General features: G+C 34.8%; 2 protein-coding genes across 5 annotated transcripts in view; one reads left to right on the forward strand and one right to left on the reverse strand.

The window, feature by feature from the left end:
* ABCA1 (ATP-binding cassette A1) overlaps positions 1-15705 on the forward strand; it is a 54469-nt gene that overhangs the window by 1556 nt on the left and 37208 nt on the right. For 2 of the 3 annotated variants that reach the window (XM_029270948.2, XM_020356691.3), the window contains exons 4-13: positions 634-716; positions 1810-2026; positions 4194-4423; positions 4520-4580; positions 5079-5165; positions 13066-13298; positions 13391-13505; positions 13593-13682; positions 14191-14411; positions 14494-14606. In XM_029270948.2, the coding sequence (XP_029126781.1) occupies positions 634-716; positions 1810-2026; positions 4194-4423; positions 4520-4580; positions 5079-5165; positions 13066-13298; positions 13391-13505; positions 13593-13682; positions 14191-14411; positions 14494-14606 (1450 nt within the window). Of the gene's footprint in view, positions 1-633; positions 717-1809; positions 2027-4193; positions 4424-4519; positions 4581-5078; positions 5166-13065; positions 13299-13390; positions 13506-13592; positions 13683-14190; positions 14412-14493; positions 14607-15705 lie in introns of those variants that run through there. The other variant, XM_083077226.1, reaches the window with a different exon arrangement.
* Positions 9072-12551, reverse strand: LOC109796864 (uncharacterized). Of its 2 annotated transcripts, XM_083077227.1 has the most exons (4): positions 11985-12551; positions 10055-11758; positions 9856-9974; positions 9072-9774 (listed from the first exon to the last, which is right to left on the reverse strand). In XM_083077227.1, the coding sequence occupies exons 2-4, from the start codon at positions 10818-10820 to the stop codon at positions 9208-9210; spliced, it is 1452 nt and encodes a 483-aa protein (XP_082933353.1). In that variant the 5' UTR covers positions 10821-11758; positions 11985-12551; the 3' UTR covers positions 9072-9207. The 2 variants fall into 2 exon arrangements, with proteins under 2 accessions (XP_082933353.1, XP_020212282.2); XM_020356693.3 differs by having other exon boundaries at positions 10055-12551.

Genomic DNA, 15705 nt, shown 5'->3' on the forward strand with positions numbered 1-15705 from the left:
TGAAAAAGTATTTTCCAACATGGACATTCAAGTGCATTTTGATTTAAACCAACATTTTCTATGAAAAATTATTAAATGATTGAGATTGTGATTATCAGGAAGATCTATCATAAAATACAATTTACTTTTTGCACTATTTCATTTTATACAAGTCTTCTCGTAAAAAAATAGACTTGGTATTTGCGAAAAAGTTAACTAGTGTATACAAAAAAAAATGTTAACTAGTGACTGCCATTATTTTAGAAAGGCTTGGTTTCTCACAGCACCACACCAGCCTTTTTATTGTTTTCTTTGTGGGAGGAATCAAAATTTGACAAAAATTAAATGAGTATTTTATTTTTATTTTTTTATTTTTTATGAAAGAGGTAGGTTGCAAACTAAAAATGCCCACTCTATGTATACAGAAGTCATTGTCCTGCTAAATTAAAATTAAGTTACAGCTTTATTTCTTTGTCCCCTTCCCTCACTTTAATTTTGGAGTATCTTCATGCAGCTAAATCTATCTTCAATCAAGTTGTCTTGGAACTTTTATCCTTTCTGAATTTGTACATTAAGCAGATAAATGTATTCTCTGTTCATTTTCTGAAAGGTAGTAATGTCTCAAGCTAATTAAAATTCTGTTCCTACCTTCAGCTAGTTAGTAGAGTATACAAAGATGAGGAAGAGTTGGAAACATACATCCGCTCAGATGCTTATGGTAGCTTCAATCAAGCAAGGTAAAATCCTTTTGCCATTTTGGCATAAGATCCTACTGGAATGGTATGTTATTTTATTTACGTATTTCATTGGTTATGAGGAAAAAAATACATATTATGTCACTAGGAGAAATGATGGATTCTGACAAGCCAATGTAGGATAATTTTTGTGATATCTTGTTGGGGCGTAGGCCCAGCTGAGAGAGGCCCATCCCAGGAAAACGAGTGGAAAATGTATACTAGGAGAAAGGAATAATAGGCTGACTGTTATTTGAACTGTTAAAATAATAATGGGAATTAGGGTAATTATACACACACACACACATACATATAGGAATGCTGCACTTGTCAATGCTAATTTACAATTTATTCTTATTGATTAACTGAATCATTCAGTTGTAAGGAAACAGTCTCCTTGGAGAGCCACGCAATAATACTGATTCTTTTTCGAATTTTTCTCCTAATTGCTCTTTTGTGCTGCTGTAAAATTGTTCTTTCTGTGCTATACCATATCTACATAATTTTGAGTTTCAGGATATTGTGGTTTAAGTTGCTTCATAGATATATTTTTTTTTATTTCTTTATTAGTATTCTGGGTTACCATCAGTGTGAATTCTTATATGCTTCATTTTTGTAAACAACCTCTCCTATCAAATAAAGCTTGTGCATTTCTCTTTTATGTTACTTGAAATTTGGTTCTTAGCATACTAATTTGTGCAGGCTTTTATTCTAATTTGTGTTGCATGAAATATGAATACATGGACATTTATGTTGAGTGATCATGATGCATGTCTCTTGTTATATATTTTTCACATGGAAGAAAAAATTAGTCACTTGTTTTTTCTCTTTTTCTCCCCCACTGTAGTTACTTTCTTTTTCTCATTTTCTCAATTTCTTTTTCTCATATATATATATAATATTTTTTTTCTATAAAATGGAAAATTTTCATATGACTACCTCTTTTAGATTATAACTTTTAGTTTTAGCAATGTCTTCACAGTAATTTTATTTGCTAAAATGACGCTTTTATTTGAGCCATTTGAAATTTTTTGAGAAGCTTACAGATGGGTTGTTTTACTGATTACTTTTATTTGTTTCCCTTCTACCTGTTTAGGAATTGTTCAAATCCCAAAATTAAAGGAGCAGTTGTGTTTTATGAACAAGGCCCTCAGTCATTTGATTATAGCATACGCCTCAATCATACGTGGGCTTTCTCTGGATTTCCAGATGTTACGACAATAATGGATACAAATGGCCCTTTTCTTAATGACTTGGAACTTGGTGTTAGTGCTGTACCAACAATGCAATACAGCTTCAGTGGGTTTTTGACTGTATGTTGCTTTATTCTCATTTAATTTCTTATTTGTTCTTGGCTCTTTCCCCCTATTTTATTACCTCTATTAAGTATTTTTGAAATAATCTATAGTGGATGATCAGTATATTGCAGTAGTTGGAAAGTCCAATGTCTACGGAACCCAATTACTAAAATGTATTGTAGAAAGAGTAAGAGACTAGAGGGGAATTAGGCCCATGGGCCAGTGTAACATACATTTAATTAGTTAGACAATTAATTAGTGACCATTAGGCAGTTTGGTAATATAAATAAGGGAAAAACTACTCTGTATTCAGTTTTGGGAAATTCACAGTTTATAAATCTCAGCTATTAAGCAATAAGAGACTTGTTTTGTCTTCTCACTCGTCTGTGTATTGAATTCTTGTTTGATTAATTCTGGACCAATCTATCAACTGGCATCAAAGCTCAATCTGGGCAAATGCATCAAAAGAAGAACGTGATGGTAGGCAAGAAAATGGAAGGGAGGATTGAAATTGTGAGAAAATGAGAAAGTAAATTTTCTAAACGTGCTGGAGTGAATTTTTCACTCAGCAGATTAATCTATTTATAATAAGAATGGTTATGACGACAATAAATGACTACAACTATTTTCAAGAGAACAATTAAAATATCACAACTTCCTAATATACATTGAACTCACCTTAACATTAACTAAGCTACTTGGAAGGTTAATAAAAATTCAATGCTTCTATTTTCATTGCTTCCCCACAAGCTGGAGAAATGATGTTTTCTGTTTCCAGATAGCATATTATTCTTTCAAAATCTGGACTGCTCAATCCTTTAGTAAAGCAATAAGTTAACCTTGTGAAGGTAGATACGGATTACAAATCAAACCACTATCCAACTTTTCCTTGATAAGATGTCTATCTACTTCATTGTGTTTTGTATGACCGTGCTGAATAGGACCATGAGCTGTTAATTTCTGACTTCTTTTCATAGTAGAGCTTGGTAGGTCCATCCCATTCAATCTTGAAGTCTTTTAATATGATTTTCAACCAAAGCAGTTTACAAACACCTTGTGCCATAGTTTGAAATTCAAATTCACAAACAAGTTGGAAAGTTTGGTAGTTGCTGGAAAGTTGTCAGAAAGTCTGTCAGATGCCAGAAAAGTAGCAAGAGATTCTGATATGTGCCAGAAAAGTTGCCACTTGCCAGGAAATTGTGGGAGTAGTCAGGAAGTTGCTGGAAAATTCTGACGGTTGCTGGAAAAATTCCAGTTGATTTTTTGGGCGTCTAACAACTTTCAAGAGCCTGATCTTTCAGAAACTTTTTTTGCGGAAGCAGATTCCCCCTTTAGATCGGGAGCTGTGATACCATGTGAAAAAATGAAAAAAGAAAATTTTCTAAATGTGCTTGAGTTTCCACTAAGCAGATTGATCTATTTTAATAAGAATGGTTACAAAGACAATAAATGACTACACCTATTTTCAGGAGAACAATTAAAATATCACAATTTCCTAAGAGATACATTTAACTCAGCTAAACATTACTAAGCTACTTAGAAGGGTAATAAACATTAAATGCTCATATTTCCAACAAAAACTATGGAGAGGACCTTGGAAAATCTGAGTATAACTATTTGTGAGTGTTGGAGATCCCACATCGACTAGTGATAAGACTATAATAATGTAAATAAGTGAAAATAATTCTTATCTTATAAGTTAATTTTGTAAGTTTAAGTTAGACTCCAATCCATTTTTTTAAGAGTGAGGCACTTAGGAGGCTGGAAGCAATGATGGTGCTGTCGATGCAAAAGATGGATGCAAGTCTGAAAAAGCTGAAGGGGAGAGGGGGGAGAATCTGTTATTGAATGTGCAGTGAGACTGCAAGAGTGATGGAGGAGGCTAGAGATACCCACATTTGGTGGAAATGAAGATGTTGTAGGTTGGGTTCATAAGGTGGACTGGTGGAGTGTTATTTCAGGATTCGATGGGCAATGGATGATGAAATCTAGAAATGGTATTGGTTGCCTAGAGGGAAAGGTCTTGGGCTGATTCAACTGGTGTGAATGAGGGAATTTTGCTTTCTTTTGTCTTTCCTTGCTTCCATTTGTTATGAATTTACATCTTAATTGCATCTATTTGTGAATTTGATATCTATACTTTGTTACACTTTTAACGCATTTATATTTTCTTGCTCTGTAGCTCCAGCAAATGGTTGATTCATTCATAATATTAATAGCGCAACAGTCTGACTTAAATGTCAATGCTGAAAGTTTAGAGCTTCCTCTTCCAGGATACTATGACACTAATTTCTCTTTGAAAAGTCCATGGACTCAGTTTAACCCTGCTCACATACGAGTAGCTCCATTTCCTACTCGAGAGTACACTGATGATCAGTTCCAGTCAATAATAAAGAAAGTCATGGGAATATTGTAAGTTTGTCCTGGAAACCTTTGTTTTATGTTTAGAGTATTATTATATTATATCTCAAACAAGCTATTCTTTTTAATGGGGATTTGCATGTGCAGGTACTTATTGGGGTTTCTCTATCCAATTTCTCGCTTAATCAGTTATTCTGTGTTTGAGAAGGTTTAGTTATCTTTTGTTTAGTATCAGCTTTTTAATTTACCTATGCTATGAGTTAAGATGTCCTGCATAGGCTAGGAATATGGCTAGAACATTCCTTTTAAGACTTGGGCAATCCTTTTCCCTCAAGCTAGTTTTGGGAATGAATTAGATCTAATCCATTTTTAATAAGATATGAGAACCTAGTATTGGGCTATATGCAGATGTTTAGTCTTGCAAATTGCATGCGCTAGATGTCTAGTTCTGGGTGTAAGAGGTGTGTGTTAAGATGCCCTATATTGGCCAGGAATATGGCTAGATTACTCCTTAAACGAATTTGGCAATCCTCTTCCCTTGAGCTGACTTTTTGTGAGGGAGTTAGGCCTGATCCGTTTCTAATGCCCTTCATTATCTGTTTTCCCTCCTTTTTTTTTTTTTTTTTTCCATTAATATTATTTCTTAGATATTAGAAGCCATCTTCTCTTGTTATGTTTGTAACTTCTTATTGATGTATTATTTCAGGAACAGAAGATTAAAGAGGGACTCTATATGATGGGCCTGAAAGATGGCATATTTCATCTTTCTTGGTTTATCACATATGCTTTGCAGGTAAATCTATTGTTATTCCATATGCTAGCTTTTTCTTCTTTTGCCTTTTATTTTGTTTACTTTTATACATTCTTGGTATCAGTCAGGATGAGAATTGAACTTGAAACTTTACTACCCTAATGCATTGTTTGGTTTAAAGAAGAGGATTTTGGTCCTTTCCCCTCCAAAATGTTGAACCAAACGAGGGTTGTTATAAAAATCCCTCCCTTCCCCCACCTTTTCTTTCAATGAAACACAATGTAAATGAGATATTCCACCAAGTCAGAGATGCAGGTTTCAATTCTTCTCAATATCTGTTTAGTGATTTGGCTTCTCATACTTAAATTTTCTGCATTTTGAATGATATTTTAACTTTCTGTCATTGTTCTTCTCCACTTTTCTCTTAGTGAGCTCTCTGACTCATGGTTTTCATTAGGTGTTTTCTCATTTGGGGTTTCAAAGAAATTGGAATTAATTTAATTGATGATTAAAGTTTTATTCATTTTATCACCTTATTTTTTTCTCCGGCAAATGCATGTTGAGAAGTTTATCCAACTTGAGTCATTGTCAACTCATCAAGAACAAAAGGGATCTTGTATAAAGGCTAGTGTTCGGGATAATATAATACACTTTATGGCCTACATCTAGAAGCTTCATTAGGAGTGTTGGTCCTTGGCATGCCCTATTAAAAAGTTGCTTAACACTAAAAATTCTAACAAGAGAAATAAGGTAGAACTAGATGTTAATTAAAATTATGAAGTGGAAATTATATTAAAGCCTGGGTTTTAAGTTTTATTGAAATGACTAAATTTGGATTCCAGTTAAGGGGCCTTAATTGAGATATGAGGCTTAATTGGGCCAAACTTGGATATCAGTTAAGGGGCCTTTGGAAGAGATTCTATCGAACTTCTTTGTGCTTTAGGAAAATGACTTATGACTCCTATAAGTTCTTTTTAACTTATTTTACCAAGTTTCTCGGGGAATCTTATAAAGTAGGTGACATGGGAAAACTAGAAGTGTACAATTGTTGTCAATTAATAAGTTATTGAAGCAACAGTTTTATGATTTCCAATTTATCGTAATTCAAGAAGATAAAATGAGAATATTGTTTGATTAGAAGAGATAATATTGAGAATTAAATAAGGGGTAAAAAAAATTATAATAGAGAAAGAATATCAAGAATGAGGGAAAATCAAATATGAGAAAACTTCCAAAATTGAGGGTTTACACAATGAAGCTTGCTGGATTAATTTCCTTACCAAAGTGTTCTTATTAGTTCTCTTTGAAGGTGAATTAACTCAAGGTAACTTTCATTCCCTTTCAAGACATGGAGGTGTGACAAATTGAATTGACCCTTACTTTTGTGATACCCTTACTTTTGTGATGGTTATGTTTAACAAAACCCATTTTTCTTTTTGTTAATTCATTGATTTCTTGAAGAATTAACCTCACTTTCATGATTTAAAGGCCAAGCCTTTTTACTATGGTTCTAACGATTAGATTCACCTTTCAGATCTTTGCTAGGTACCCTATATTATGAAAAACAATGATCAAATGCTTTGTATAAAGAAAATTGATAGAGAAAGAAGAGGAGAACTCAATAAAACACAAAATAATTCAATTATAACATTCAATAGTCATAAAGGGCTAGACCCCAATCCTATAAAAAGAATGAATACTTAGGCATAGTCATGGAGAAAGTAAAAAAAAGAAAAAAAGAAAAAAGAGAGGAACATACAAACCCACAATCTCCAAAAAGAGGAGGGAGAAAAGAAGAATCCCGATTCCAATCCCGAGTTTAGAGGTGTCACCTCTAAGGGTTTCGTTCTTTGAACAATCCCTAAAAGGTCTTTTTATATTTGGGGTACAAAAAGATTCCAAGCTCAACCAAAAAAGATAAATCACAGAAACAGAGCACTGCAGCACATGTCACGTTTGTTGTCATTGTCACGACCAGGCTGTGGGAGTCCACCAAAATTGTAGATAAATTTATCCTTGAAATTTAGGCATTGGTCTTGTGTTGTTTTGATTCAGATACAACCCAAGATATGCTAAAAACACTGCACCTATATTAGATTGTTTAGATAGAACATCAACTTTACCTTCAGGCCTAATTTCCTTTAAAATCCAAGCTAAATTGGATCTGATTCTCTTCATAAAAGTTTAGATCTTTGTTCAATCTTTCTATAAGCACCAAGATCACCTCATAACATTACAGAAACCCAAGTTATGATCAGTTCAATTCCTCTTGATCCAAGCCTCAATGGTGAAAGTCTGAAGAATGTTTGTTTCTTTAACAAAAACATACCCAACATTGTAAATTGGAATTAAGCTAAAACAATAGAAAAAATTCATAAAATCTACCCAAACACATGGAAATATGACAAGAAATGTAACACATGAATAAGCTATTATTTTTAACTTATTTTAATGTTTTTCATTGTAAAATTTATGACATAAGCTCTCATGTGAAAAGGGCTTGTTGAATAAGTGCTTAATTAAGTTGATTACCCAAATGCACCATAAGGGTGGGTTTGAAGAATCTTGCAGATTACACACACAACACACAAAGGTTTCTTTTCCTGAAGTTACTTAATCTTACCTTAAAAGTAGTAAAATTGCATTTTGTTTTTTTTTCTTCCCAAAAAATTATCTAATTATTATAATATTTTAACATTTTTTTATTTAAAAAAAGGCTGATAGGCATATTTTAATAACTATAATAAAGGGTGACTTAGTCCATGAGGTTCCTACCTAGTGGCGTTTGGGGAGGGTAGATATACATAGTCTTAAACTCTTAACTCCTGCAAGCAGGGAGGCTGTTTCCAGAAATTGAACCCGTAATCACCACATCAGTAGCAACCTTACTGTTGCTCCAAGGCTTGCCCTTTGACCCAAATTATAATGATTATATTTGTAAACCTGTTCTAATTAATTGTTGATCTTTTAATACTATAATAAGCTTTAGCTCGATGTTGAGCTTGAATTTCATGAGTTATAAGCATTGGTTGAATTCTTGGTATTCAAGCTTGATTCCCCTAGCTCCTGAATGTGTGTGTTCTTAAATTTTTCTGAAATGGTTTTATTGTGAAAAATGTGGGATTTAACTTTATCTTCGTTGTTGTATTTTCATTTGGGAGTTATGTTGCAAGCCTGTGAAAGAATATGGTTTAGGCCTAGGGAATCTGTTTTCCAAGAATAACACCTTAGGGGCTAAATGGTTGTGGTGTTGTTTGTTTGTCACTAAAATGAAGCTTGTAGATCATCGGAAATGATGGGATGTCTTGCTTGGGGTCGACGCCACTCATGTCAGTGCTTGGAATTTCATTGTGCTTATATACCCTTCTGTTATTTTTTTTGCTTTCTCCGTGACTGGGGAATGGTTTACCTTTCAAGAATTGGAAGGATGAGTGGTTGGGGAGAATCCTTGTTTGTATCTTTTTCTATGTCTGGATCACATTTCCATGTTCTATTCTTTATTCTCTCTCACTATCTTTCTCTCTTTTTTGTATATTTAAGGGGACCTTTTGTACTTGTGATAAAAAAATATATTAGCAAAGAAGCTACTCAATCAGCTTGTACTACTTGGATTGCATGATTAATGAATAAATTGTTAGAATGTTTGATCAGTTTGGAATATGGCCAAATAGTCCTTATAAGACTTAGGTAATCCTAGCCCTTTGAGCTACCTTTTAAGCTTTGATTAGGCCCAATCCATTTCTAATATAGTAGTAGAGTCAAGGTTATCGATGGCGAATAACGGTCTATGGCGGTGAGGCCAGAAATCCTTTATAACTCTATGGCGGATGCCATGGCGGCCTATGGCGGACGTCATGGCGGACAAAAAAAAAATATATATATATATATTTATATATATTATATACAAAAAAAATAGCAAAACAATAAATAACAAGCAACAAAACTAAATTAAAACCAACGTAATATCAACTTAAATACTTAAATATCATAACAATAATACCATAATTCATTGTCTCATAACATAATTGATTAAAACACAACAAAAAACATAGAAAAACAAGAGTACAAGAAGCATTTTACTAATCTAATCATCCTCCTCATCATCATCATTCTCCTCCTCTTCCTCAATGTAATCATTCTCTTCATTGAATGCCAAAGGGGCATAGCCTTCAACTTCTTCACCTTCTGAATTGTCAAAGTTAATATTTGGAAATTCTTCCTCTAACTCCTCACTAATATCTTCTGAATCTTCTTCAACAACTTCAACAACTTTTCCTTTTCCTTTCCTAGTTGAAGAAGACACTCCTTTGGCTTTTTTAGATGATGCTCGTTCCCCACTTGAAGGTTGCTTCCTTTTGTTACGCCTAGTATACATTAGAGGCTCTCCAACCCCTGAAGCATCATAAACTTGATTCCAAGTAAGTGGATCATTTCCACCAAAAACCCTCTCATCTAGAGCTTCAACTTCATCATCATCATCCCCATCCATCTCTCCAACCAGCCATTCATTACATTCATCAATATCATTAAGGCTAATGGGATCAACTTCATCCTTAAGGTTGTATCTTCGCATGAGTGCTTGATTATACTTAACATAGACCAAGTCATGTAATTTTTTATGATCAAGCCTATTTCTTCTCTTAGTATGAATCTGCAACATTAAATTAAATAATTAAGTAAACATTTTAAAATATTTGGAACTAATAAGACTCTTCAAAAGCAAATTAATTACTTGCTCAAAGACGCTCCAATTACGTTCACAACCGGATGAACTACAAGTCAAGCTCAATATCTTTATGGCTAGTTGTTGTAAATTGGGGGTTGATGAACCATAAAGTCTCCACCATTGAGCTATAAAGTCAAAAGAAAGTGTGTTAAATATGGAACAATTAGTAGAATAGAAGTTTAAAACTCAAGGTTTAGTTTCTAACCCGGTGAAACCTTTTTCCTCATTGCTATAGCAAGTTCAGTCCCAAACAATTCTCCTGCAACTTTATAAGTGTGTAGCTCCATCATGATTTTTTGCTCCACTTGCAAATCTCCTACCAACTTATTCATGCTTGCATAAAACCCTCTTATAATCTCACTATCAAATTCCATTTGAGGGTTGTCATAATACATCTCTGGATTCAAAAAATGACCAGCTGCATGTAATGGGCGATGAAGCTGAACATCCCATCTTCTATCAACAATTTCAAACACGGCTTTATATTTAGTCTCATTGTTATTGAAAGACTTCATAATAGCCTCCTTTGCCTTATCCATAGCTTCATATATATAGCCCATAGCTGGCTTTTTCTCACTATCAACAAGTTTGAGTACTTTTACAAGAGGTGCCATGACTTTAAGTATGTACACTACATTCCTCCAAAAAGAAGGCATCAAAACAGTTTTACATACTTCTCTTCCTTTTGCTTCCTTTGATAATTTGTTTGAATTCCACTCATCCGAAACAAACATCTTTCTTAAATTTGATTTTTCTTGGTGGATTCTTTCCAAAGAAAGAAAAGATGTTGCAAATCGAGTCACCGCATGTCTCACTAGCTCCCTTTTGTTTGTATAAAACCTTAACAAACTTAGGGTGCTTGAATGGCTATAAATGAAGCCAACAAGAGAAATTGCCCGTTGAATTGTTTTCTTGATATTTGGAAGCTTCCCAATATCCTCCAACATTAAATCTATGCAATGGGCTCCCATTGTCCGTGATAACTTGGACAACTTTTTCCTCCCCAATATCCTCTACAATAGAGTCTAGTAATTCAAATAGCTTTTCTCCGGTCTTCACAAAATTAGACCCATCAACAGATTTAATGAACATTGTCCCTACAGAAGAGTTCACCAAAAAATTAATAATGCATCTTTGCTTCTTGTCTGTCCAAGCATCTGACATGATGGAACATCCAAAACTAGCCCAATGTTCCTTTTGACTCTTCATCAATTTTTCAGTATGCTCCATCTCTTTTTGGAGAAGTGGAACTCTTATATCATGATAAGATGGAGGTCGCAAATGTGGTCCAAAAGACCCAATAGCTGCAACCATGTCATGAAAGCTCTCCAATTTGATCATATTAAAAGATAGTCCAGCTTGATACCAAAACCGGGCTATATATTGGTGGACCCTTGCTGTAGCTTCCTTGTCACAACTCTCCCTTATACTTATTTGCTTCAATTTCTCCTTCTTGTTTTTTGCAATTGCTGTTTCCGGACGTTTACAAAAAAGGTCAATAGGCCCCTTTTTCATAGCAACCTTCTTCCTTTCATTGGCCCCAAGTGTCTCAACTTCTAATTCTCTTAAATCTCCCTCCAATGTATCTTCACTACCAAGAGTCACATCTTCCATTACTCTTTGACATGACTCACTTTCTTTCATCTTCTTATTTTTCTCAAGTGCCCACAACTCATCTTTAACCTCTTGTGGAACACTTTGACAAGGTGCAACATTTCCCTTCTTTCCCATTAAATGTTGCTTTGCTCTTGTAATTCCTCCTTTCATGATTTTTTTACAATAATTGCAGATAGTTTCATTGGTATCATTCTCTTTGGTAGGTTGACAATGTTTCCATCCTATGTCTGTTCTCTTAACAGAGTTTGAGGATGCTTCACTTTGGCTTGGAATTGGATTGCTAGACATTGTCCTAAAATTAAGAAAAAGAACAGTAATAAAATAGGCACTCAAAGGAGTAGGAAAAATTAAAAAGAGGATTAAAATTTAAAACTGAAAAAATAAAAAGAGGACTAAAACTGGAAGGGATTTGGTGTGGGGTTTTAAAACTGGATTAAAATTTAAAACTGAAAAAAAAAGGTTTTAGGAAGATTAAAACTGGAAAGAAAAATAGTAGGATTAAAACTGAAAAAAAAAACCTAGGTTCGCCGGAGTTGCTCGCCGGAGTACTGGGCCACCACGGTTCAGGTCGCCGGCCAGAAAGGGGACGAAGGGGTGGTGAACGGAGGTAGTTAGGGGCAGTTTCGACTTCCGTAAGTGCTGTTCGCACTTCGTGGTTGCCGCTGTCACTGCGTTTCAGGTGGCCGGAGTGTTGGGCTGCCGCAGTCGCTGCGTTTCAGGTGGCCGGAGTACTGCTGCGTTTCAGGAACGTTGGTCACCGGAGATACTTAGGGCATGAGCTCCTCTACGCAAAGAGTCACGACTGACTGTGAGGGTGAAAAGAGATGAGACGCGGAGACAACTAACCTAGGGCTCACTCCATTTGGGCCTGTTTGAAGCCCAAAAATAGGTTTTTTTTATAAAAAAAAACGCCATGACCGCCATGCCCGTTATACACCTTCACGGCGCCATGACAATGGCGGCCGCCATATCGGAAATGGCGGAAACCGCCATAAAGCTTCAAATAACGGCTGGCGAATGGCGGTAGAAGCCAAAACCGTTCCGTTTTTCCGTTATAACGGGGTTATAACCGATTTTTGATAACCTTGAGTAGAGTGTATGTAGTTTTGGTTTTAGGACACTGGTTGATGTTGAGTCGTCTTGCAAATTTCATGCTCGAAATGTCTAATCCTAGACCCAAGGGAATGTGTTAAAATGTTCCATATCAGCTAAGAATATGGCTAAAGCAACCCTTGTAAGACTTTGGGTAATCCTCCTCCCTTGAACTAGCTTTTTAGTGTTAAGTCCCGTCTGTTTCTAATAAATTATAATGAATATTTTTGGAGAAAGAAGTAATAATTTATTGCCTCTCGAAAATCTAACTACTTTAAGTTGTTAGTTTATTGCCATCATTGCTGGTGGGATATAAAGTACAAGAAAATGCTCGAGTTCTCCATTAAATTGTGTAGGAACTCAATTCCTCTATTTCTTCTCCCATCTTAAATCGTGATGTAACATGGAAATTGTTGTATGACTGATGCTGTGTTGATTTTATTCTCACCATTTCTATATCAAGAAATTATTATTTTCTCATTTTTTTTAATAATTTGATCTTTACAGTTTGCAATTTCTTCTGGGATCCTTACAGCTTGCACCATGGATAATTTATTCAAGTATAGTGATAAGACATTGGTGTTTGCGTACTTTTTTGTTTTTGGGCTTAGTGCAATCATGCTCTCTTTCTTTATATCAACATTTTTCAACCGGGCTAAAACAGCTGTAGCCGTTGGAACTCTGTCTTTTTTTGGAGCCTTTTTTCCTTACTACACTGTCAATGACGAGGGAGTTTCAATGTGAGTGCTTGTCCTTCTAATAACTGCTACTTTTAAGTCCAATTTTTCATATTTCAGTTTAGATTTTATTCATTTGATGTTGTCTATCTCAGGATCTTGAAAGTTATTGCTTCTTTACTTTCACCTACTGCCTTCGCTTTGGGTTCGATCAACTTTGCTGATTATGAGCGTGCTCATGTTGGACTTCGTTGGAGTAACATATGGCGGGTGAGTTTCTATGATAAGGCATTTGACATTACCATTTCGACCTATTTTTTCCTTTTACTGGAAATTTCTAAGATATTTATCTTTCAGGAATCATCTGGAGTGAACTTTTTTGCATGTCTTCTGATGATGATACTTGATACACTGCTATATTGTGCAATTGGACTTTATTTTGATAAGGTATGGCTTTGGTTATCTGAATATATCCTCTAAATTTGACTGAATAATTGGACTAGATCGGAAGCATATCACTCAACAGTGTTCCTTCTTACCTCCTAGCTGGAAGCCTGCATTTGTCTAGATGAACTCCCTTTCAACCCTTAGCTACTTACAAGTTTAAAACAAAAACCAATCTTAAAAACAAAAACTACTTTTAAACCAAAAAAACCAGTTTTGAACAAAAAAAATGTTTTTAAGCCAGTCTTAAACTTTTTTTTTTTTTTTTTTTTTTTTTACCAACAACCAGTTTTGAAACTGGTTTTAAAACCATTTTTTTGTTGTTAAAAATCGGTTTTAAATCTAGTTTGGTTTTAAACCAAAAACCAGTTTTAAACCATAAATCAATATTCATTAAGGCAGGGCGCAAAGCATAACCAAACAAAACCATTTAAAGTGATAGGGATTAAAGCATTCTCTTTTCATTTTGTCTTGTGAATGATAAACCATTCAAACTCTGGTTATCTTGAAGGTTCTTCCAAGGGAGTATGGACAGAGATACCCATGGAGCTTTATTTTCCAAAAGGATTTCTGGAGGAAGAAAAAAATTGTAAAACATTGTTCCTCCGGTATTAAAGTTAAAATTTCTGGTAAGAATTCTGAGTCGGAAGGGAATCTTTCAGGGGAATATACTTTTAGACCTGCTATAGAAGCAATAAGCTTAGACATGAAACAACAGGAGCTTGATGGCAGGTATATGGTATACAATTCAAGTGCATCAATTTGGCATATGTTACATTGTCTCTTTCTAATTTTTTTATTTATTAATTTTCAGGTGCATTCAAATCAGGAATTTGCATAAAGTATATGCTACGAAAAAAGGGTATTGCTGTGCTGTTAATTCGTTACAGCTGACACTGTATGAAAACCAGATTCTTGCTCTTCTAGGTCAGTGCAGTTTTTTTTTTCTTTTACATAATCACTGTTGAAATTATAGGGTTTTAGCTTTTAGGTATAGAGGGAAGAAAGAAAAGACTAGTGAATAAATACTAAATTGGTATTAACTAGATATGATATAATCGTTTGTGCCCGTTGTCAATAGTTGAATAGATTCCTGCTCTATTGATGAAATTGAGTCACTACTTTTGGCTCACGAAACTTGCATTGAATGGAAGAAGAATGTCCTCATAGATTCTGTCATAGTAAGTAAACATTACAAGTAAACATTACACGGTCTCTTCCCCACCTGATGCATTGGGTCCTTCTGACAATGGTGCCTTACTGTCTCGTAATTTTCCTGCTGGCATGCCACTCCCATGTGCTGCCAATTCTGGTAGAAATACTCTTTTGTTGCTGTGGTGGTTGCCCAAGCCATTTTCAAGGATATGTTGGTGGTAGCTCAGGGATCGCTAGGGATGGCAATAGGGTGGGATGGGGTGGGTACGGGTTTTAGTATCCCTTTTCTTGTACCTTATACCCATCCCTATCCCAATATTTGTTAGGTATGAAATTTGCATCCCCATTCCCGTCTCCTTCGGATATACCCGTACTTGTCCTATATCTACTCAAAAATTAATTATTCTTTTTTTTATTGGTAAAAAAATAAATAAATTTCAATATAGAGTAACAATTACAAAATTAGATTAATTAAGTTTCATTTGAAATAAATTTAAAGTAGAGTAAGAATTACGTAAATGGCAAGTTTCTAGAAATTTAAAGCGGGTATGGGTATGGGGCGGATATGTATATACCCATCCCCGTTCTTGTGCCTAATTCAATAAATCGGATATTACTCGTATCTATACCTATGTCCGATCAAACTGGATATTCCCCGTCTAAGTCAGGGCGGGTTCGGATATTATCTACGGATATGAGTTTACTTACCATCCCTAGGAATCGCCACACCATGCTGATAATTTGTTTCCTAGTTTCACAACAATCTGAATATATCTTCTGGTGTATTACCAGTTTCTCCTCACTTTGAGTATTATTGTCTTGTTGAGACAATCTTCCTTTGCACCAATTCGGATAGTTCAGGTACAAATAT

Source organism: Cajanus cajan, chromosome 6, assembly GCF_000230855.2.
Source record: "Cajanus cajan strain Asha chromosome 6, NIPB_CcT2T_4, whole genome shotgun sequence".
Lineage (NCBI taxonomy): Eukaryota > Viridiplantae > Streptophyta > Magnoliopsida > Fabales > Fabaceae > Cajanus > Cajanus cajan.